The sequence below is a fragment of the Phycodurus eques genome, chromosome 1 (assembly GCF_024500275.1).
Source record: "Phycodurus eques isolate BA_2022a chromosome 1, UOR_Pequ_1.1, whole genome shotgun sequence".
Taxonomy (NCBI): domain Eukaryota; kingdom Metazoa; phylum Chordata; class Actinopteri; order Syngnathiformes; family Syngnathidae; genus Phycodurus; species Phycodurus eques.
The window spans coordinates 29,984,593-30,009,044 of record NC_084525.1 but is presented as its reverse complement, the minus strand read 5'-3'; the positions used below and the strand labels follow the sequence as shown (position 1 = coordinate 30,009,044).

Here is a 24,452-nt window from a genome sequence, read left to right as displayed (position 1 = left end):
GAACCTTTAGAACGAATCTTTTTTAATGAACTGATTCGCATGATTCAGTACATCACACATCTTGGCGGCGTTATTAGGATTCCCACAAGTTTCCAGGCAGGACATGCTCTGCTCCAATATCCTTGGCTCCTGGACACGCGCCGCCGCACTACGATTGGCTGCTGTATCCCGGCAGAACACGGCCTACTGCTTCTAGACGGGAAAAGTAGTATGTGTTATGTATGTGGATGCGTTAATGTGTTTCCCACTAACCGCAACCTATCCTAAACCGCCTTAAGACCCAAACCTAGCCCCCAAACCAAACCATAACAAAGTTTTTTTTCCTACAAATGTGATACACGTTTGGAATGGTCTTCTCGTTACGTCTGCGTAGCCTGCCCTTCGCGCGACGCAGGAGCCAATCATGTTGCAGAGGGGCGTGTCCTGCCTGGAAACTATGTAGGAATCCTATTAATGCATCTTGGCGCTAGCTCCAAATGTTGCTCATTTTCCTAAGCCAGCAAATATGAAATAAATTTGTCACGTGGTTCAAGAGTCTTCCAATATGATCGTCTTTGCTTTGCTCACCTGGAGTATTCCTTCCGAATAAAGTTGACGAAAGGTAAACCGGACATGTGCTAACAAGTTTTTTGTTATCGACTGTTTTGTTACGCTACTGCACGCCAAGTACTAATTAAAAGTTATACGAGCGCGTAACAAGTGCCGTAATGAAAATATAAGACCCCCCCCCCCCCCCCTAAAACAAGGAAGCCCAGACTAAACCTTTACTACTGCAGTTATGTATGATTCAACTTGATGCACTGTAGAGGAAACTGCTGTTTTTTTTGGACAGTATTAGCGTAACGACAAGAAAGTAACAAAGATGCCAATAGCTACTTATTATTAAGAGTTGAATGAATCAAGAAAAGACCACCGCAAATGTAGCACAAAACATGTATTACATGATAGACTCAAGACCCAGATAATGAAAATTAAACAGTTTAAAATCTGGCCAAACTTATGTGCAGTTTTCATGTGAAAAGGGTGGGTTTGGAAATGAAATAGTTTTTAGTGAAGCATTAGAAGATGTTCTACTTATATAATTGGAATGCAATTTATTAGGTACAATTTTATGGATGAGCAGTCTTTATTCATCAATTATTCCTGTGTCCCATATGCCATATATTGTCTCACTTTTTTCATTGCTAACTGTGCAGTATGTAAGCACTGTATTTTTGTTGGTGAATTGTAATCAAGTCATAAATCAAACAAGTGATAACAGCAGAGGCATTTAATGGGTGTGTTTTTCTGCAGTTGCACCATGGACATGTACAGGAGGCTCTTGGTGTTGATGGAGCTGGCTGAGAGCTGTGGGGTCAGCACACTCCTGCAAGGCTTTGAGCAGGTCTGGAGGCTTCTGCTCGTTTGTCTCCTCTGCAGGCTGCTGTTCAGGACAGGTGAGTATCACAGACTTCTTTCAAAAGATTACACATAAACTCCATTTCCATCCCAACTTTTACAATTGGCATATTTGTAGGTTGGCCTCATAAACAACAAACCAATGTCCACACGAATTGTAATCCCAAGTGCTTTCCTTTGTGTGTTTTCTCAGGAGGTGCGTCCTCTATGAATCATGTTGTGTCGCTGTTGGCGGGGATGTACAGCCTTTTCCTCTTCTTTAACCTGCACATGCTGTGGGTGATGTTGCTCAGTCTGCTTTGCTACTTCGTTCTTCTTCTTGGCCGAAACTCAAGCAGCAAAGGCCTCTTCCTCTCCACTGCCATTCTAGTTTACCTCCTCATTGGGTAAGAAAACACTTTAGAGGTGAATGGTATTCAAAGTACCACATGGTCTGTCTAATGTTTAATATGGTAATGACTTTATTTAGCTACACCAAAGAGTGAGTGCGATGCATAACAATTCTACTGTGCCAACTACGAATCACAGTAGTAGACACTGTTAAATTAAGACCTCTCTGACAGTGTCCAGAAATTGCTTCTTCACGATTGCAACACACTTTTCAGCTGCTGAGAATGCAACATTATTTCATTTAACATTGTCAATTTAAATTCAAGTAGCCTACCATTCCAAAGTACTTAATCATAGCTATTTTAAAAATGACTATTACTTGGTTTTGAAGATTTGTTTGGTTTTGTTATGGGGGAGATTTGAAGTGTTGTTATATTGTGTTATTTTTTTTGTTTTTCAGAGAATTACATTTAATTGACACAGTGACCTGGCATAAGATCAGAGGTAAATGTTTTATACTCTCCATACACCCGCAAAGAGCTAATGTGATGTATATCAAAATCAGACATATGAAGTCTAAGGAGGCTGCATCCTGAGCCTGAGTACTGCTCTGTCCGAATTTACCAACATCATTGGACTAAACCTTCAGCCTTAGCTTTTCGGTGTTAAAAAAAAATTATCGGAAAATATTTTTAGAAATTCGATGTTAAAAAGTTTTTTTGTGCTGACAAATTGGCTGAGTTTAAAAAGGAAGAACATTTAGTAAGTCTTCTGGTGCTTAGAATTCTTCCAAAGTTCAAAAAGAGAAAAAAATACTCCTATACTACTAGACTTTTGAACTTAATTAAAAATTGGTTAAGGCCTGGTTCATACATAAATATTTTTCCACTCTTAAAATATTTTTTTTTTATCTGCGACAGACCCCAAACATAAAGATGAAAAATAGGGCATTCAACAGTTTTGGTCGTCGTGTGTGTGTGGTGTGGTTCGAAAATCTCAACACAGCAGACCACACACATAAAGACTCTGTTGCACCGCCGATCTTGAAGTCTCGCGTGATCACATGTGATCTCACAAAATTGAAGGCGAAACACTTAGGAATACACGCCGATGTTTCCCCAGTGTTCCCGAAGGTTGCTGGAGCCAAGGGCCTTGTAAAATGGCTGTTATTTTTCTCCCAAAAAAACTTGCTTTGGAAAATACTTCTTGACTACATAAAAGACATCGGGTAAGACATTTTTGTTTTCATTTACAGTCGCTTCTTTGTTTTGGCTACAGTTTGTTTCACGTCACCATTATCGACGTCATGACTCGGGAGAAGTCGGCGTTACCCACACACATGAAGAGTTTTGGTCATAAATATTGAAGATGTTCATTATTATTAAGATTGTTGGCCCCGACCTGTTTTGGACCCTAAAATCGTGACAAATCCACTCGTAACACACATCAGACCTAAGGGACAACCTGATAGGATAAGCTTACAAGACTTAAGATTGTCTTGCGTTGGAGATGCTCAGTCGGGAAAGGCAAAATTGGCACAAAAACAGGCCGATTGTCTTTGTGTGTACCGGGCTCTAGTTTCCTGGCATCAAGAATGTTGTAAGTCCTTGGGTGTTCACTTAGAATATACTGCATATGATTAGCTATGAACTTCCTTATGTCATGATTACTTACGTCATTATTATGCCAATTATTAACTGGTTAGCACATCTGCCTCACAGTTCCGAGGACCCGGGTTTGAATCCGGCCTTGCCTGTGTGGAATTTGCATGTTCTCCCCGTGCCTGCGTGGGTTTTCTCCGGGTACTCCGGTTTCCTCCTACATCCCAAAAAAACACACATGGTAGGTTAATTGAAGAATCTAAATTGCCCTTAGGTGTGAATGTGTGTGTGAATGGTTGTTTGTTTATATGTGCCCTGTGATTGACTGGCGACCATTGCAGGGCATACCCCGCTTTTCGCCCAGTGTCAACTGGAATAGGCTCCAGCACACCCATGACACTTGTGAGGATAAGTGGTACAGAAAGTTTATATATATATATATATATATATATATATATATATATATATATATATATATGTCTGGATAAAACGGACCATCGGGACCAAACAATATCATGGCATTTTAATGTGGGGCATTGACGTGGCGGAAATGTGATGATGGTTCTATCTATTGTCTATTGTGCATAGAGCACTGGTAGAGAGAGAGCGGCTTGGCTCTGAGGAATATAAAACACAAGTCTTTGGAGACTGGAACATACTATTTTTGGTATAGTTACTTTTTTTTTTGTCAAGCCTTTCGCAATGGATTGGGAACTGGGAAGAACACTAATTTCTCGTGGCTCATGAAAGTGACTCACCTATGATATATACTGTACGTCAACAATGCTACCATGACCAAGCACACGGCCTAGCACGTTTGGATAAAATGTGAAACTTCCAAACATTTTCAAGCTTTTTTTTGTATTCATTTAAAATAACTTCAGACTGGGTGTTTTATGCCACGGAAAAAAAACCTAAAAATCTATAATTTTGTGCTGTACACTAATATGGGTGCATATGGGCTCAAAAAGAGTGCTTCAAAGTTATGGCTAATCGACCCTCCCACCCCTATTAGTCCATTCTAGCAAGGTTCCACTGTATATATTATATATCATATCATTGTACACTTGAGACTACGTGAGTCCCAGGATGCACATGTCTGGAAACAACGAGTCCCTGCAACTTATCATCACGGAGTACGGATACAATAATCCTCTGCTATATGGTTGTTGCTTCGCGTCCCGCTATATTGTAGATTTTTAATTGTACAATTTGTACAATATTTGTGTGTTATCCGTTGCTCTTGCTCTCTCTCAATATTATGTTTCAGCCTGCCATGATAGCACATTTTTTAGGACAATATATTTTCTAAAAAATTATCACGATAAACAATAGTATCATTAATGTTTTTTTTTATGCCACTGATGATATCATAGAGCATAATAATTCAAGTACAATTTTTAAAAGAGAAATCCGACAAAAAAACTGCACTTCAACAAATATTAAACATTTGGCACATAGGGATAGTCATTCACCCACTAAAGAGGCCCCAAAAATGTCTTAAAGCCTGCCAAATTAGAATGAATTAAAAAAAACACCAGATATGTACTCAAAAGCATTTGAGCTTTGTTTTTAAATCAGATGCCATACATTTTAATGTTATTTCTTTTAGTCTTCATTTTTATTTATTGTATGAATGTGGTCGTGTTATTTACTGAAACTTTTTTGCTGCCTGTATAATTTCTGCTGCCTTTCCCCTTTTGAAAAAGAGATGTTACCTCTCAATAAGCTTTTACCCTGTTAAATAAAGGATTAAAAAAAATGTAAACTACGGCCCGCCCTCGAACTGCTGGACTGTGATGGGAGACCTTTACCTGTCATTGACCTTTAGCTGTCAAAGGACTCTGAAAATGAGTTTGCTGAAATCAACTACTGCCTGACTATTGATGTGTGCCGCTTTGGTTATGGTTTATAAACAGTAACTTTCCCATATATATATATATATATATATATATATATATATATATAGTTGTGCTCATCTACGGACGTGACGCCGTTCTGCCAGCGGGCTGCTGCGTTGTGAGCGGCGCGGAGGGTGTTACCACAACAATGAAACTTTAGTCCAGAAAAACCTCCTGTGTCCATTGTATGGAACGGTAACTCTCCCTACTCTGCCTCTGATTGGCTAGCACCAAGACAGGATTCGAACTTTTGATTCAATGTGTGTGGAAGCTCTTCACCAACACACACATACGTAGGACGGGTCTTTACTACGCGTCAATGGACGCAGAATGAATACAGTGGTGTGGGAAAAGAGTTTGCACCTTCTTGATTTTTTATTTTTTTTTGCATGTTTATCACACGTCGATGTTTCCTATCATCAAACAAATTTAAATATTAGTCAAAGACAACACAAGTAAACACAAAATGCAGTTTTTAAATTGTTTTTATTTATTATTAATGAAGGGAAAAAAATCTAAACCTACATGGCCTTATGTGAAAAAGCGATTGCCCCCCCGTTACAACTGTGATTTTTCATACCCAAGTTCAAGTTCTCCATCCACACCCAGGCCTGCCACACCTATGGCATCCATGGCAGAGATTGCAAGGCGAAAACCATTGCTGACCAAAAAGAACATAAAGGCTTGTCTTACTTTGGCAAAAAAAACAAAAAAAAACACTTGAATGATTCTCAAGACTTTTTGGAGAATATTATATGGACTGCCGAGATGAAAGTTGAGCTTTTTGGAAGGTGTGTGTCTTGTTACAGCTGGCGTAAATGTAGCACAACATTTCAGAAAAAAGAACATCATACCAGCAGTCAAACATGGTGGTGGTGTGTAATGGTCTTGGGCTGATCGCTCCTACAGGACGTAGACAACTTGCTGTGATTGATGGAACCATGTATTCTGCTCTTTAACAGAAAATCCTGAATTTGAATGCTTAGCCATCAGTTTGTGATCTCAAGCTGAAGCGCGCTTGGGTTCTACATTAGGATAACGATCCAAAACACACCAGCAAGTCAATATACACAATATTATGTCATTTTGGAGGGTCACCCCCTTTTTTTTTTTTTTTTTTTTTTTTTTTTTGAACAAAGCCATTTATTTGTCTGGCTATTGGGGAAATGCAGTAATTGTATTTGTTGGAATCATGATTGGAAGACTTCTTTATCACAGGCCTTGCAGGAAACATTGAATTCACTGGAATCACAAGTGACAGACTCCTCAGTTTGTCCCACTTTCGATGAAGTCTATGATTTAGAACCTGCTTGTTTTGATAAGATTTTAATTTGTATAAGTCTAGGATTTTGCACCTCCATGTTTTTAGAAGATTTGATATTTTTTTTAAATGAATAAAAAAGCTACAGCAATTCTTAATGCAAGCATAGGTACTTTTATGAATTCAAATATATATGTCCAAAAAGATAGATAAAAGTATAAATTTAGACACCTCAAATATTTTTGGTTGCGTGCGTTTGTTATTCAATTATGAAAAAAAAACTACTTGTTGAATTTTCTAACTTTGTGGAGATTGTGGCATTGATCAAGGTAGAACCCAATACATTTTGGTATGGATCTGGATAAGGTGCAGATCCAATATTTATGAAATTAATCCTTGTGGAAAGATTCATGGGGGAATGGTGGATAGGACTGGAGTAGGATACTGTCTTTAGATTCAATTCTGTTTTCTACATAAATTACTTGCTAATAAAAGTGTGGCTTTGTGTGCATTTGACAGGCAGTCAGATGGTGGTGGCCATGAAAGCCATTTCGCTGGCCTTTGACCTGGACAGAGGAGCAGTCAGTGCTTTGCCCACTCCAACAGAGTTCCTTGGCTATGTTCTTTTTGTGGGCAACGTAGTCTTCGGGCCTTGGATCAGTTTCTCAACATATAAGGCTGCTATTGTTGGCAGACAACTGGTAAGATTTGTTTTGTTAGTTTTTGCATTCTTTGATGTGCTTTTAAGGCGTTAAAACCTTCCTTTCCTCAGAGCTGGTTATGGCTGCGGCGTTCCTCTATCAGCCTTCTTAAAGAGTCAGATTTGCCTGCTGGTGTCCTCTTGCGTAGCGCCATACCTGTTCCTTTTTTTCATCCCCATCCACGGAAATACCTTCATACGCAAGTGAGAACATTTGTTGTTTGTATATTTACCCACAAAAGAAAAAATGCACTAGACGTATTGGTCTTAATTTGTTCGAATGCCTTGAGTTATTTGGATAAGTAAATTCTGCTGTAGGATCATTATTGTCTTTATACTCTAAGGTTCTGCATTTTTACAGTAATTTTACAATTCGTTTGGAAGTCCTAATCCATTATCTGCAAGTGTGACTGCAGTGGCGCAGCTCAGTGTTGTCAGTCACTACTGTTGCATTTCTGATATGTAGTTGTTAACGTGCTTTTTGGACATGCATGCATGCGAGTTCAGTTTTGTTTAATGCAGTTCAGCTTAGCTCATTTACTAAAGAAACATTTAAAAAATTTCTCAAACCTTCTAAATAAAAAGGAGCAACAACAAACAAAAATCCTTATATATATATATATAGGGATTTATACCTATTATTTATATACACATGCATATGCATATACACATGGACAACATTGTTGATACCCCCCATTTAATGATAGAATAACCCACAATGGTCACAAAAATAACTTGAATCTGACAAGTAATAATAAATAATGTAATGATAATTAATCAATGAAAATTAGGCACGGCTTTTGAATTGTGGTTCAACAGAATTATTTACAAAAACATGAAACAGGCTTTGACAAAATTGATGGTACCCCTAGAAAAGATTGAAAATAATTTGACCATCGGGACAATGTTCAAACAAGGTGTCCTCTATTTAGCATAACAGGTGTCTTCAAACTTGTAATCAGTCCGTTGGCCTTTTTAAATGGCTAAAAAAAGGAATGGTTGAGAGCAAAACATTGGACTATTCTGAAGTTGACATCTATGAGCCCTGATGTAAATCCTATCGAATATCTGTGAAAGGAGCTGGAACATGGTGTCTGGAGAAAGCACCCTTCAAACCTGAGACAACTGGAGCAGTGTGATCCAGTTTGCTCCAGAATGGGCCAAAATACCTGCTGAGCGGTGCAGAAGTCTCATTGAAAGTAAAAAAAAAAAATCATTTGATTGCAGTGATAGCCTCAAAAGGTTGTGCAACAATATATTAAGGAAACCATCATTTTTGGCCAGGCCTGTTTAATTGATTTTATTTTAATTTTCTAAATAACCGTGTGTTTTTAGCTGTGTTTTGGGTCATTGTTCTGTTACAAGACCCGTGACCGGTGACTGAGACCAAGTTTTCTGACACTGGGCAGGCACATTTCTCTCTAGAATATCTTGATAGTCTTTGAGATTTTATTGTACCCTGCAAAGCAGCCCCAGAACATAATAGAGCTTCCTCAATGTTTCACAGTCGGAAGAATGTTCTTTTCTTGGTATCCTTCATTTTTGTGTCTGTGAACATAGATCTGAAAAGTTCGTTTTGTGTAGGTGTCCATAGGATATTCTCCCAGAAGTTTGGCAAATTCCAGTCTGGCTTTTTTATGAATTATTTTAAACAGTGGTGTCCTACTCGGTCGTCTCCCATGAAATCCACTTTGGCTCAAACAATGAAGGATGATGCAATCTGACAGTGATGTACCTTGACCTTCGAGTTCACCTTTAATTTCTTTGGAGGTTGTTCTGGCCTCTTACCATTCGTATTACCGTCTCTTCAGTTTGTCATAAATGTTCTTCCTTTCCTTTCTTCACTTCCTCTGGTCTCTGTTTAATGTGGTACACACTATGTCACCAAAACACAATGATTACTTCCATCCATCCATTCTCTTAACCACTTATCCTTACAAGGGTCACCAGTGTTCTGGCGCCTATCTCAACTGAATTTCGGCAAGAGGCAAGGTACACCCTGAACTGGTTGCCAGCCAATCGCAGGGCACATATAAACAAAAAACCATTCGCACTCACATTCACACCTACAGGCAATTTAGAGTACTGTATTTTCTGGACTGTAAGTCGCTCCGGAGTACAAGTCGCATCAGCCAAAAAATGCATAATAAAGAAGGCAAAAACATATATAAGTCGCACTGGAGTATGGAAATTTATTTGATAAAATACAACACCAAGAACAGACATTTTATCTTGAAAGGCAATTTAAAATAAAAATAGAATAGAGAACAACAGGCTGAATAGGTGTACGGTATGCTAACGTTACACATTCAGCTAATGGGAGTATAAGTCGCACCAGCCAAAAAATGCATAATAAAGAAGGCAAAAACATATATAAGTCGCACTGGAGTATGGAAATTTATTTGATAAATACAACACCAAGAACAGACATTTTATCTTAAACGGCAATTTAAAATAAAAATAGAATAGAGAACAACAGGCTGAATAGGTGTGCGTTATGCTAACGTTACACATTCAGCTAATGTTACATGACGCAAAAACAACGAACTGAGAACGTGCCTGGTATGTTAACTATAGGAGAAACAACATGCTAACAAGTTTACCAAACCATCAGTGTCACTCCAAATCACTAAATCCAATGAAATCTTCATCCTGTGTCACTTCTAAACAACCCCGCCAACTCCGGAGGTAGACGATGCGCCGCTTCCTCTTCTACGTCGCTTTTCGTCAGGCATAGAGCGCCCTCGTGTGGTTGTCAGTGTAAAAATAACGTGAAATTACATAATAATGTGTTAATAATTTCACATACAAGTCGCTACGGAGTATAAGTCGCACTCCCGGCCAAAATATGAAAAAAACTGCGACTTATAGTCCGAAAAATACGGTAATCAATTAACCTACCATGCATGTTTTTGGTATGTGGGAGGAAACCATGGTACCCTGGAGAAAACCCATGCAATGTCTGAATTTCATTGGTTAATTTTCATTAATTTTTTAAATTACTTTTGTCAGATTCAGGTTACTTCTGTGACCACTGTGTTTTAAAAAACAACAACAATTTGGTTCACGTGTACATTTGCATGCGGAGATGCATAATCACAAAACTAAAAACAAAAACTAAAGTTATTAGTGACGTTCTTGACATGATAAAACCATTCACTGAACAGAAAAGGCTACTTGTATCAACCAAATATTGAAAGTTACAATCATTTCATCCAAGCATTGAATGTTTTTTTTTAAAATACAATGTCCATTACTTTTTCATGAAGTGATTCCTTTTTCTATGAACACATGTTCGATCTGTTTGGTTATTTTTTTCCTCTGTTCCTTTTAATTTGTAGTGACTTTTCCCCCCCAAAAATCATCTATATATTAGTTATATTGTATATAATTTCCTTAATTTCCAGCTGAGGCTGGGTGCGAGGCGGGGTACACCCTGAACTGGTCGCCACCCAATAGTCTTATATTATAAAACAAAATAAATTCAATATTATGACAGTGTGATCATACAGGTATTTAAAGCATTCTGATACAAATAATACTTTTCCTTACAAAGAACACATTCACTCCCATTTATGGGGTGTCCCTGAACGCACCTCACGCATGTAAACATGAGTGATGGCCGCAGTGAATCGGTTGCCAAATACGGCAATTTATCCCCCAACATATGAATGACATATGAAGGCTCATACATGTATTCAGTTGGGGTTTGTCCTGGACCTCTCCAATAAAACCTGGCACACTTGAATGTTAACTTTCGTTCGAAAACCGTTCAAACGCCAGAATGAGGGTGTTCTCATTAACGTTCATCAGGCAGAAATGAGCTAAGTTTAGTTCACGTTCGCCCAAATATCAACTTGTTCACTGTCCAGGTCTTTGGGTATGCATTATATGGGGCCCAAAAAAGTACACTGGGTCTAAAAAGTATGGAAACTGACTGTGGCCTCAGCCCATATATAGCACAGTATCTACGAAAAAGGACACCATTCATGATTTCTGTCATTTAGAAAAGTAGAAAATCATTTTAAGTGTTCTCAGGTCTTCAGGAGCTTTCAAGAAAACTGTTGTTAGCAAATTAATGGTTTTTTGTTGTTGTGTGATATGTAGGTGGCTGCGTGCCTATGAGAATGCATTGTCATTCCACTTCAGTAACTACTTTGTGGGCCACCTCAGTGAAAGCACCAGCATTCTGGCTGGAGCTGGCCGCATTGAGGAAAAAGACAACATCCGGTGGTGAGTACAGCCAAGACAAAGATTTCTGGATGCTATTCAGATGCCAACAATTTTAGAGGTTGCAGTCATTTAATGAACTAGTGAAGTTTAGAAAATACATGCAATCAAATTGAACAATTAATTAATAATTACTGTACTTTAGGAGCAGGCTACAATACTTACTCAGTACCATTCCCTCAGAAATTTCACGTAAATTCATAAATGTCACAACTGATCACGAGTTAAATAAATTGAGCACATACAATGCTAGTTCATTCATTAGGTACTCATATACTGTACCATGCAAATATGCTCCCTAGGTGTGTATACTCCATCCATCCATTCTCTTAACCGCTTATCCTCACTAGGGTCGCGGACAGGGTGGAGCCTATTCCAGCTGACTCTGGGCGAGACGCGGGCTACATCCTGAACTGGTCGCCAGCCAATGGCAGGGCACATATAAACAAACAACCATTCACACTCACATTTACCCCTACGGTCAATCTAGAGTTTTCAATTAACCTACCATGCATGCATGGATGTGGGAGGAAACCGGAGTACCTGAAGACAACGCACTCAGGCACGGGGAGAACTTGCAAACTCAACACAGGCGAGGCCGGATTTGAACCCGGGTCCTCAGAACTGTGAGGCAGATGTGTTAACCAGTCGTCCACCGTACCCTGGTGTTTATAATGTGACCTGGAAATGACAGTAAAGCCACAAAGTATCGTACTTTGTTTTAACGAAATGGTTTAGGTACTGCCGGCAGGGTGAAGGAGTGGTTAGCACATCTGCTTCACAGTTCTGCGGACCGGGGTTCAAATCCCGGCCCCGCCTGTGTGGAGTTTCTATGTTCTCCGTGCCTGGGTGGTTTCTCCGGCACTCCGGTTTCCTCCCACATCCCAAAAACATGCATGGTAGGTAGATTGAGGATTCTAAATTGCCCGTAGGTGTGAATGTGAGTGGTTGTTTGTTTGTATGTGCCCTGCGATTGGCTGGTGACCGGTTCAGGGTGTACCCCGCCTCCCTACCGAAGATAGCTGGGATAGGCTCCAGCAGACCGCGACCCTAGTGAGGATAAGCAGTAAAGAAGATGGATGGATGGATGTTTAGGTACTTTTTCCACATTTAATGTATAGAGATCATTTATTTTTATTTAATTTATTTAAATCGCAAAGATACTACAGAGGTCTGTTGACAATTTGTACCCCCTTATTTGGCTGAAACGGATTAACCCTGCATGTAGCATTGTGCTGTTTAGATGCAGAAAAGTTAAAAGTACAGTACAGTCCTTACATTGTTTAAAAGGAACAACGTTCTTTCTTCAAGAGGCTCAAGATTATCTCAGTTTTGTTCACAATTGTGTGATACTCAGGGAAATGGAAGTGGTCAAACCTCTGAATGTAGAAATGCCTCGCTCCATGGTAATGGTGGTGACATCCTGGAATATTCCCATGTCACAGTGGCTTAAAATATGTAAGTGTGCTACTCTACACTAACACGTGGTCTTTCAAATACAAAATACTTATCACCAGAGGTGTGGACTCGAGCCACATGACTTGGACTCGAGTCAGACTTGAGTCGTGAATTTGATGACTTTAGATTTGACAATATGTTACAAGACTTGCAAATCGACTTGGACCAATGACTCGTGACTTCACTTGGACTTGAACCCATTGACTTGAAAGGGCTTGCTACTTTTGACCAAAACACTAAGAAACAAACTTAGCTGTAGCTCTCGCTTTCTCTAGCTCACTTGTTTGGCTCAAACTCAACTTGCCGTGTTTGGAGAAAGAATGCTGAGTTGCATCCAAAGAACACCATACCGACTGTGAAGCATAGGGGCGGAAACATCATGCTTTGGGGCTGTTTTTCTGCAAAGGGACGAGGACGACTGTAAAGGAAAGAATGAATGGGGCCGTGTATTGTGAGTTTGAGTGAAAACCTCCGTCCATCAGCAAGGGCATTGAAGATGGAATGTGGCTGGGTCTTTCAGCATGACAGTGATCCCAAACACACCACCCGGGCAACAAAGGAATGGCTTAATAAGAAGGATTTCAAGGTCCTGGAGTGGCCTAGTCAGTCTCCAGATCTCAACCCCAAAGAAAATCTTTGGAGGGAGTTGAAAGTCTGTGTTGCCCAGCGACAGCCCCAAAACATCACTGCTCTAGAGGAAATCTGCATGGAGGAATGGGCCAAAATACCAGCAACAATGAGTGAAGACTTACAGAAAATATTTGACCGCTGTCATTGCCAAGAAAGGGTATATAACAAAGTATTGAAATGAACTTTTGTTGTTGACCAAATACTTATTTTCCACCATAATTTGATCATAACTTCTTTAAAAATCAGTCATTTTCTGGATTTTTTCCCTCTCATTTTGTCTCATAGGTGAGGTATACCTATGACAAAAATTGCAGGCCTCTCTCATCTTTTTAAGTGGGAGAACTTGCACAATTGGTGGCTGACTAAATAGTTTTTTGCCCCACTGTATTAAAATATATTTTATTTTGTTGTTAAAATGACTCGAAAGGACTCAATACTCAAAGTGTAGGAGACTTACTTGTGACTTGCAAGGCAATGACTTGGTCCCACCTCTACTTATCAGGTCTAATTAGTATAAATGTTCAACACAGCATCAACACCCAACATCACAATATAATGTATTTAAACCAAACATAGAAACATGCAGTACATTGTAGGTCATTTGATATGTGCTGGTTCAGTCGCATCATTTTGTGTTCTTGTGTTCAGATGTCTTCAAAAATGCCATGAAACTTGGGACATTTCCCGCCATCCTGGTCACATACACAGCCAGTGCTTTACTGCATGTGAGTACAGTACACTTGAAATCATGTTCGGACGAGTTAATATTACTTCTGAAAAATCCATGTTTCCATATTTAGTGATGCCTTTAGGTATGAGTGACCCGACGTATGAATATTTCGAGATACGAGCCGTTGCTCGGCTTTTTTGTATTAATTTTTGTATTTTATTTAATTACATTTTTTTGCTGTACCTTGCGAGCACAAAATTGAGATACGAGTGCTGTGTGTTCGCAGTGAACTCAACTCACTTAACAACAAGTAGCAGTTTGGCGATAGTGAACTGTTCTTCAAAAGGTGGCGTCAAGCAGTTTATTGCTACTCCCAGTTGAAGTTTACTGTCGAACTAAATATAAATCAAGAGAAAATTGCACATTTATTTAAAACAACCACATAACTGCCGATAAGTCAGCTGGCTTAATGCTAACACAAAATGGGAAACGGCCTCCATCAGTGTTGCGGTGTTATAACCCTTTAAGCAACATATATTTAAACAAACAGTGGCGCAGCATATGTAGACAGATAATGTAACAATAATCACTGGCATATATTCTTCATCCTCTGCGAAGGATAACTATAATTACTGGGGCTTATTGAAGAACTGAGCTCGGCTCATTATAAAGTATATCTGTATGTCTACATTTTACTGCCCCCAGGGGACCAAGATGCCCACATTAGAAGGAGCAACACAAAGTCCATTGACCTGAAGCAAAAAATGTGACAAAAACAGTTTCTCTACAATTTAAATGTAATTACTGTATTTTTTTTTAAAGTACAATAATATAGAGTGCCTTTTTTTCTAATTACAAACATTTTTTACGTGTTTTATTGGGAGGCTGGAATAGATTAATGGAATTTCCCTTCATTTCAAAGGTGTGTGCTCACGGAACAAATTAAACTCATATCTCATATGTCAAGGCACCACTGTATCTTTTCTCTAGGAATTGTTTGGTTCTCATTGTGAAAAGCAATTCTACTGATTGTCTGAACTAAACATGCAGTTTGTGTCCCCTCAGGGTTTGAGTTTCCATCTAGGAGCTGTGCTGCTCTCTTTAGGCTTCATCACATATGTTGAACATGGTATGAATAGTATGTTGCACATTATAGGGATATAGTTTAAATACCAAGTAAAGAAATATTGAACATTTGTTGATTTAGTTGTTATTGGGCCATTTGCTGAAATAATGTTAGGTTTTGTTTTGTGGTTTGTGTCTTTTCCCCCATACTGCACTTCCTGACATACAGTTTCAGGAATACAGTAATTATTCTGTGGTGCATAATTTAACATAAGTCTGAATACAACCGGCAGGCACACTGTTTTACGTCAGGTTATGACTTTGGCTTTCAACTTATTGTTAAATGAAGTAGAATTTTGGGAGTTGAAAAAAAATGACTAATGAAAACTCTCTTGGTGCACATTTCTTACCACATGGCAACACTTTCCTCTCTAACACAAATGATATACTGTTAGGGTTGGGCATCGAGAACCGATTGGAACCGGGACTAACAGTCCGGTTCTCCCGGAATCGTTTAAATTTAAACATTTCGGTTCCCAGTTTCGATGCCTTGTCCGCCCGAAGAAGAAGTGGTGAAAACTAACAAAGAAGGCGGACGAAGACGTGCTTGTCCCCAACGGCGGCGGCGAACAAAAGTGTGTCTTAACTTTGTTAAAATTAATGACCAGTCGTCTCAAAGCAACACTTGGAATAAGATATTGTCCAAAGGAGGCTTTCACGATGTGTAGCATCTGATGCGCTCGGAGCCTCACCCTACACCGCGCAGAGCTTCAGTGAAGTCAACCCTAAGTCAGTTGGGTGAGAGAAACAATAAAATACGTCTGCCAACAATGAGACAGCTAACAAGGTAAAGCGGTTGGTTGCACCAATGGTTTTTCGTGCTTTAGTCTTCAAACCAACGTGAGAGCCAATGACAATTAAAAAAAAAAAAAAAAAAACCTTGAACATTGAGCTAACACTTTACAGTAGCAACTTTACGTCACAATGAATTGGGACAAAATTCACATAACCGTTGTCTCACACTATCACAACCACCTTCTGCCTCATCGGTGAGTAAGGAAAGGAATCTACGTTTTATAGCATTTGGTTCAATCCATTTAAAAAATAAAAATTAAAAAATCACCGGCGCCGTGTGAAGTTACTTTTCATGCCAAAATGCTGAGTTCCGGTGCATACCCTTCAAAATAAAAGTCTACAAGCTTAAAACACGAAGTCAAGTTAAAACTTGCCCATATAAACCATTTGACGGGATAAAAACAGTGCTATATTTAAGTTTTAGTTTAAACATAAATTAATAAACATTAAGTCAATTGGGTTAGTTTCACACACATTGCCTTTTAGTTCATAGGTTTGATATTGATATTGGTTATTAAAAAAACCCAGGTCAAATGTTTATTTTAGTCTATGCTGCGGGCTTCTAAGAACATGGATTTTCATAATTTGGACACCCTTTATTTAAACCATGCGAACATTTTTGACCCAGTCCCCTAAAAGAATTTAAATCAAGAATCGTTTTGAACCGGAATCGGGAATTCAAATTCAAACGATGTCCAACCCTACATAGTGTACAGTAATGTTTCATCGTAAATTTCCACTGCAAAGGTTTCTGTCATGTTACAATGGTCGTGTATATTTCTCTCCCCGTCTCAGTCCTGAGAAAGAGACTCGCTGTTATCTTCAGTGCGTGTGTCCTCTCTAGAACAATGTCCCTCTGACTGCAGCCATCAGCATAAGAAGGTACAGTGCCTTCTACTCAGCTGTTCAAATTCAAATTGTCAGATGAAAGTGCCTGTAGTGTGTACACCTTAAGAATTGTTTTTATAAAACCGTATTTAAAACCATTTTAATATTTCAATAATCCTCATTACTAGACAAATGCAGTATATTATGCACTCAATGAAGTTGTCGCTCACATCAGTACACATTCTTAACTATCTGTCTACACAGTATTTAAGAAGACATGAGATTCAAATATGTTCATCCAATTTGCCCTTCATCTACAGTATATACGTACCTGCACAAATCCATCACAAGTTGGCCAAGTTAAAGCAAGAAGATAATTTCATCTGATTCCGTGTTCAATCTTTTTCTTTTTTGCAGGAGTATTGGGTGACGCTACTTAACTTAGTTTTCAGTTTCTTGGCCATCTTCCACCTCACCTACTTGGGCTCCATGTTTGATCCGGGTGTTGAAGAGGAAGTGGAAGAGGTAAGAATAGATGAAACCTGGGTTTTTGGCATGATATACATTTTACATGGCTTACAAATTTAAAGTTCCCAGGTCTGTGACATGCTTTCAAAATCCCCCTAGGATCAAGATTTGTAGACATATTTATACAGCATCATTGTTATCATGCTGGAATTAGCTCGTTTTAGGAGCTAACCCTTATCCCGCCCCATACACAACTGGGCCAATTGCAAATACAACTTTCATTAGAATACCAACGATTATTGCCAAAGTTTGGCCAGCTCCTCTTCTACCTTGGTCAGCTGTTTGCTTCCACTAACTGAGTACTAACCCAGAGGGTGGAAAACAACTGTGTCTAGCTTAAATAAAGAAAGGATTTTAACTCATGGAGGCAACAGTTCACGCAGCCCCAGATGCCCACACCAATACCACGTACTTAACTTTATATTTTTATTTCAAACGTACATTAGGAAACTCAAGGACACTGAACAATAAAAATGCAGGTACATCACAAAGAAAGGCAAGTGCATACATATAAATTGTATGTATACATATACAGTGCCTTGAAAAGGTATACATAACCCTTTTTCACATTTTGTGCATTACAATCACAAACTTGAATGGACAAACCCCAATCCTAATGAAGTTGGGATGTTGTGTATGTAATGTATATAAATAAAAGCAATGCAATGATTTGCAAATTATTTTGTTCTACACCTTCATTGGAGTCCAGCTGTGTTTGAATATACTGATTGTACTTCATGAGGAAAGCCACACACCTGTCTATATAAGACCTTACAGCTCACAGTGCATTTCAGAGCAAATGAGAATCATGAGGTCAAAGGAACTGCCTGAAGAGCTCAGACACAGAATTGTGGCAAGGCACAGATCTGTCCGAGGTTACAAAAAAAGAAAATTCTGCTGCACTTAAGGTTCCTAAGAGTACAGTGGCCTACATAATCCTAAAATGGTTTGGGATGACCAGAACCCTTCCTCGAGCTGGCCGTCCGGCCAAACGGAGCAATCGTGGGAGAGTAGTAAAGTCAACCATCACTGCAGCTCTCCACCAGTCGGGGCTTTATGGCAGAGTGGCGAGACGGAAGCCTCTCCTTAGTGCAAGACACATGAAAGACCGCATGGAGTTTGCTAAAAGACACCTGAAGGACTCCAAGATGGGGAGAAATAAGACGCTCTGTTCTGATGAGACCAAGATAGAACTTTTTGGCCTGAATTCTAAGCGATATGTGTGGAGAAAACCAGGCACTGCTCATCACCTGTCCAATACAGTCCCAACAGTGAAGCATGGTGGTGGCAGCATCATGCTGTGGGGGTGTTTTTCAGCTGGAGGGACAGGACGACTGGTTGCAATCGAAGGAAAGATGCATGCGGCCAATTACAGGGATATCCTGGACAAAAACCTTCTCCAAGGAGCTCTGGACATCAGAATGGGCCGAAGTTTCACCTTCCAATAAGACAATAACCCTAAGCACACAGCTAAAATAACGGAGTGGCTTCAGAACAACTCCGTCACTGTTCTTGAATGGCCCAGCCAGAGCCCTGACTTAAACCCAATTGAGCATCTCTGGAGAGAGCTGAAAATGGCTGTCCACCAACGTTCACCATCCAACCTGACAGAGCTGGAGAGGATCTGCAAGGAGGAATGGCAGAGGATCCCCAATCCAGGTGTGAAAAGGTTTTTGTATCATTCCCAAAAAGACTCATGGCTGTATTAGCTCAAAAGGGTGCTTCTACTAAATACTGAGCAAAGGGTCTGAATACTTGTGGCTGTGTGATATTTCAGTTTTTCTTGGAATGTTCACCCATCTGTTTGTGACCTCAAGTTGAAGCGCATTTGGATTCTCCAGTTTCTGAATGGCTTAGAAAAAATAAAATGAAGGTTTTGGAGTGGCCTAGTCAAAGTCCAGACTTCAATCCAATTGAAATGTAGTGGCATGACCTTAAAAAAGCCATTCGTGCTCGAAAAACCTAACTTTTTGCTGATTTCAAACAATTCTGCAAGGAAGAGGGTGCGAAAATTTGCCACAGAGATGTGAAAGACCAGTTATCAAAAACGCTTGAATTCAATTCTTGCTGTTGTGGATGGCCCAGCCAGTTATTAGGTTTATGCGGCCATTAGTTTTTCCACACAGGGCCAGGTAACTTTGAAAAGGTTTTTTTTCCCTTAATAAATAAGTGTTAGACAATATTATCTGCTCATTCAGCCAAGGCGGCATGGTGGATGACTGGTTAGCACATCTGCCTCAGAGTTCTGAGGACGCGGGTACAAATCCGGTTGCGCCTGTCCGGAGTTTGCCTGTTCTCCCGGTGCCTGTGTGGGTTTTCTCCGGGCACTTCGGTTTCCTCCCACATCCCAAAAACATGCATGATCGGTCAATTGAAGACTCTGAATTGCCCGTAGGTGTTAATGTGAGTGTGAATGGTTGGTTGTTTATTTTTGCCCTGTGGGTGGCTGGCGACCATTTCGGGCTGTACCCGGCCTCTCGCCCGAAGTCAGCTGGGATAGACCCTAGTGAAGATAAGTGGTATGGAAAATGGATGGATGGATATTCAGCCAAATGCTTCAGAATACATGGGCTTCAACGCTTCAACGTGCCATTGGACAAAGACCTGAAGCATACAGCAAAATCAGAGTTGAAAGAGTTTTTGAAGGCAAAAAAGTGGAATGTTATGCAATGGTCAAGTCAATCACCTGACCTGAATCCGATTGATCATGCATTTCACTTGCTGAACAGAAAACTGAAGGGAAAATGCCCCAAGAATAAGCAGGAACTGAAGATGGTTGCAGTAGAGGCCTGGCAGACCATCAACAGAAAACCAGTATCGGATTAGGTCTATGCATTCCACACTTCGGGCTGTAATTGACTGCAAAGGATTTGCAACCAAGTATTAAAAAGTCAAAGTTTGATTCTTGATTGTTTATTTGTCCCATTACTTCTGGTCCCTTAGAAAGTTAGAGGCACATACATATACAAACTGTTGTAATTCCTACACTATTCACCTGATTTGGATGTAAAAACCCTCAAATTAAACTGAAAATCTGCAGTTAAAGCACATATTGTTCATTGCATTTCAAATCCATTGTGGTGGTGTCTCGATCCAAGAAGATGAGAATTGTGTCGATGTCCCAATATCTATAGATAGACCTGACTGTAAATGCTTGTTTGTTGCATCTCTCTGCAGGGTTATGCAGCCATCCACACCATTCAGAGATGGTCAGAGCTTAACTGGGCCAGTCACTGGGTCATGTTTGTCTCCTGGGTCTTCTACCGATTAATCCTGTGATGTTGTCAAAGTAGAACACAATTGCTGGAAGACCAGTCACCCTTTCAGTCTAGCGTCATGGAGTTGCAGAGATCCGGATGAAGGGACCCCACTTGTAGACCACTGAATCTTAATTTTTTTCCAAGATGGAGGTCGGAGAAGATGCAGTGAAGTAACAAATGTTTCCTGAAATATGTGACCCACTCTTGGTAAGAGTCCGCATGTCGCAAGTAGACCGTTAGTTTCGCGTAATATTATATTATTATAGATATATATTTTCATATTTTGACATTAAAAATAACTGTTAAGGTCTCTTAATTTCATGTCCCAGCAGCCCAAAGGTAGAATTGTAGCTGAAGTGTATGAAAACAAGTAATTAGTAAACAATGTGCATCATAAATTAATTGCACATAGCAACCAATAAAAGCCGAAAATACACCATATGACCAACCACGAAACCGAACTGAAGTCGCATGGCTGTGTTCTGAGTTCGAGCCGGTACAAAAATAAAATTGATCTTCAGATTCTAACACCAGAGAGAAAAAAAGTTGGAATCAATGTGAATTTCCTACCTTAGTACCTTGAAAAAATGCTTTCATTGAGAAGGTGCAGTGACTGGATAATCCCATGAAAACGAATAAACAACTAAAAAAATCAGCTACTACCGTTGCAGAACCGATATGAATAGGTAGCTGCGTGCCTACAGAGACACTAGGCGAGGGAGCTCAAAGTCCTGAGCGGATTCCATTTGTGCAGATGGCAAGAAAACTGAAACAAACAAGGATCCCAGAACATTGTACTCTAGAGGTGTCCAAACTACAGCCCGTGGGCCATTTGTGTCCCACCATCCATTTTTGGGTGGCCCCAGCATGTAGAGAACTAAAAATAACATTGAACACGGCCCATTTTTTTGTTGAATCCAAGTTTCAAACGTTCATAACTTTCTTAATCTTTATCCTATTTTCAAAATGCTATTACAACTTGCTAAACACAGAAACAGACAATGTATAATATATATCAACTTTAATTACAGAAAGCTAAGAGTTAAGGGCCACGTTTACAAAATAATGGTCAAGAGCCAAACAGTTTGCAGATGGCAGTCAGGTGATATGTGGTTTAATTTGGCACTCAAACATGCATAGAAAAAAACATTAAGAATTGAGAATGAAAAAACACTCAAATTAAAATCCACAGGGAGGAATAAACATACTGTATAGTTAAGATGCATTTGTAGTAGTTAATATTCATAAAATTAGTGTTGGAAGCAACGCAAATTATGAGCCATCATGGCGTCCAGGGGTGGTCTCTGATATACCGTAATTTCTTGTGTACATTGTCACCCCCAAAAAAATTGTCAAAAGTCAATAGTGTGCATTATACATATGTATAGGGGGAAATGGAAGAAAAACAACTTCACATTTTATAAATGTATGCCGCCATTTTGTGGTTATGAAAAAGCTGTAGTTTCATTCCAATATGCTGCCGCCACCTACAGGTTATGAGAAAGGTGTACACTTTCATTCCAATATGCCACCGCCACCTAGGGGATATGAAAAAGGTGTAGCCTACACTTTCATTCCAATATGACAGGGGTACTATGACTGCATATATGTACAGTTGTGCTCATAAATTTAAATAGAAATATTGTTTTGTTTTAAATACTATTGATGACTGAACAACAACCATCATTAATTTATTTATGGTTATGATTTGTTTAATGATAATGCTTTTCTGAAATGCTTGACAGTTTAATTTGAATCCTATTAAAACAAAATTAAGTGTTTCGCCTGGTCCTTCATATTGTCTTTAAAGAATTGTACCCACCTTACAAAATCTGCCTGGGTAATCAAACGTATGAGCACAACTGTGTGGTTTCTCATTTACTAAATAAAAGTAGGGGCTGTGAATTTCAAAATATGAGCAAGTAAATTAAAAAGCAAGTATTACGTGTTCAAATAAAGTGCTTAACCTCAGAGTAATTCTCTAAAAGAAAACTAACAAAATACAGATATTTTTTCCTTTTGATGATATGGGTAGAAGCAAAGCATGCATTGTTAAAACGCATTATACATGGGTAGAAGGGTTTTCCAGAATTTTGAGGTCAACTTTGGTGGTGGGTATTATACATGGGTGCGCATTATACACGAGAAATTGCGGTAGTTAATATGAGCAGTATTCTGTGGTTGGAAAGATGCTGGGGGACTATTGTTTCACAGACTGTGATGATGATGAAGCCTCAGGAGATCAGTTGTAAGCTAAGTGGGATTTTCAAAGTTATTTTTTTGGTTGTGACTAATTCACCAATTTTGGCCTATTTCATCTGTTGAGAGGCCAAGCTTCCTCAGCTGTTAAAATCTCTGATGATGTCCTGACCTGCTATTGGAATTTACTTTCCAGTGGTCTTTCAATAGTTCCTGAAAGTTTGAGGTGAATATCTTTTTTCGAAAGGTACTAGTTGCTATGGACCTTTGAAAGATGTATGTACCAACACTTTAAACATGTTTTTCCTCAAAACTAGGGATTCCAACACTAAATTGCTGTAACTTTGTAAATGTTTTAGGTACTTTCATGTATTATACATATTTTTTAAGGGAATTAAATCTAGATTTAGAAAATATAAATATCTCAATTTGCTTGTTTTGACCCATGAGGACTGTTAGACACATATTTGTAAATGTGATTGTGAACTCCCATCATACGTATTGCACATATCCTGTTTATTTGGCATCAAATGTTAATTTCAAAACAAATGAAAATAACTATATAGTAATACCTCATTGCATATGGAAGTATTAATTCAAATGTTCTATATACAAATGTTATACAGTATAATGTCCACGTTGAAGTTTGATTTTAGTTACATACTGTATGAAAAGGTGAAGCCTTTTCACGTTATTTGTTGCCTTTTGTATTTCTACTATTAAATCTATGCACATTAACAAACCTCTTTCTCTCTCTCTCTCAACCAAACTGTTTTAGGACAGTCACTCAAGTGTGGCGCAGTATCACCACCTACGGTTCTCAGCTGTTGTCACCCAGGGATCGACATTTTCCTATAGACACTAAGTTGCAACACACTTTTATGGAAGTTAAGAACAATAAAGAAAATGTATTGTTGGAAAGTAGCCTTTGAAAACATGTATATTTCTAAAAATAGTTACTTTTGTTGCATGTCAAAGCTTCTTTCAGAGCACCTTATTAAGTATCTAAAAATGAACATGACACCTGCATGTATGAAAATGAATATATCACAATTACGCAAAATGCGGCCACAAAATTTCACTTGCTGCAGTATCTTGTTACTGATCTCTTTGTATTAGGAAAGTGAAACAAAGTTTGTCTTCTTTTTCGGAAATGAAGGATGCAGCCGAATGCAACTGTAAAAGTCGTTAAACAGTTCACTAAAAGTTCCGCTTGCACGACGCCAGTTTTGTTTCGATCTGCACTGATATTCAATGAGTTAGCGCCTTAACTTGACGCGACGACTGTAGCCAGAGGCTGAGCCGCACTGATTATTCATGCCGTAGCTGAGTGGCGAAGCACATGTAGGAAGTAAGTACGGGACAGAGGTGTACCCAATACAAATTAATATACCATATTATTCTTTCTTTCAATTTTAGTGGCTAAGTAATGAGTGGACATGCCGGCAGGTGACAATGAACATTTTTGGTGTACCAAAGAAACAAATTTATTTTTAGGAGGACTAAATGGGTTCCATTCCATGTGCTTTTGGCTGCAG

At 39.1% G+C, this 24,452-nt stretch overlaps 1 protein-coding gene across 1 annotated transcript; it reads left to right on the top strand.

The window, feature by feature from the left end:
* The first annotated feature begins 272 nt into the window (after window positions 1-272).
* LOC133408183 (protein-serine O-palmitoleoyltransferase porcupine-like) lies at window positions 273-23,659 on the top strand. The gene is given in 15 exon segments (XM_061686734.1): window positions 273-601; window positions 1,294-1,436; window positions 1,592-1,784; window positions 2,189-2,232; window positions 7,011-7,192; window positions 7,264-7,290; window positions 7,292-7,395; window positions 11,299-11,424; window positions 12,779-12,879; window positions 14,158-14,234; window positions 15,245-15,308; window positions 16,895-16,944; window positions 16,946-16,981; window positions 17,345-17,452; window positions 20,633-23,659. Coding segments are annotated over 14 exon segments (1,350 nt in total). The 5' UTR covers window positions 273-601; window positions 1,294-1,300; the 3' UTR covers window positions 20,735-23,659.
* Window positions 23,660-24,452: the final 793 nt, after the last annotated feature.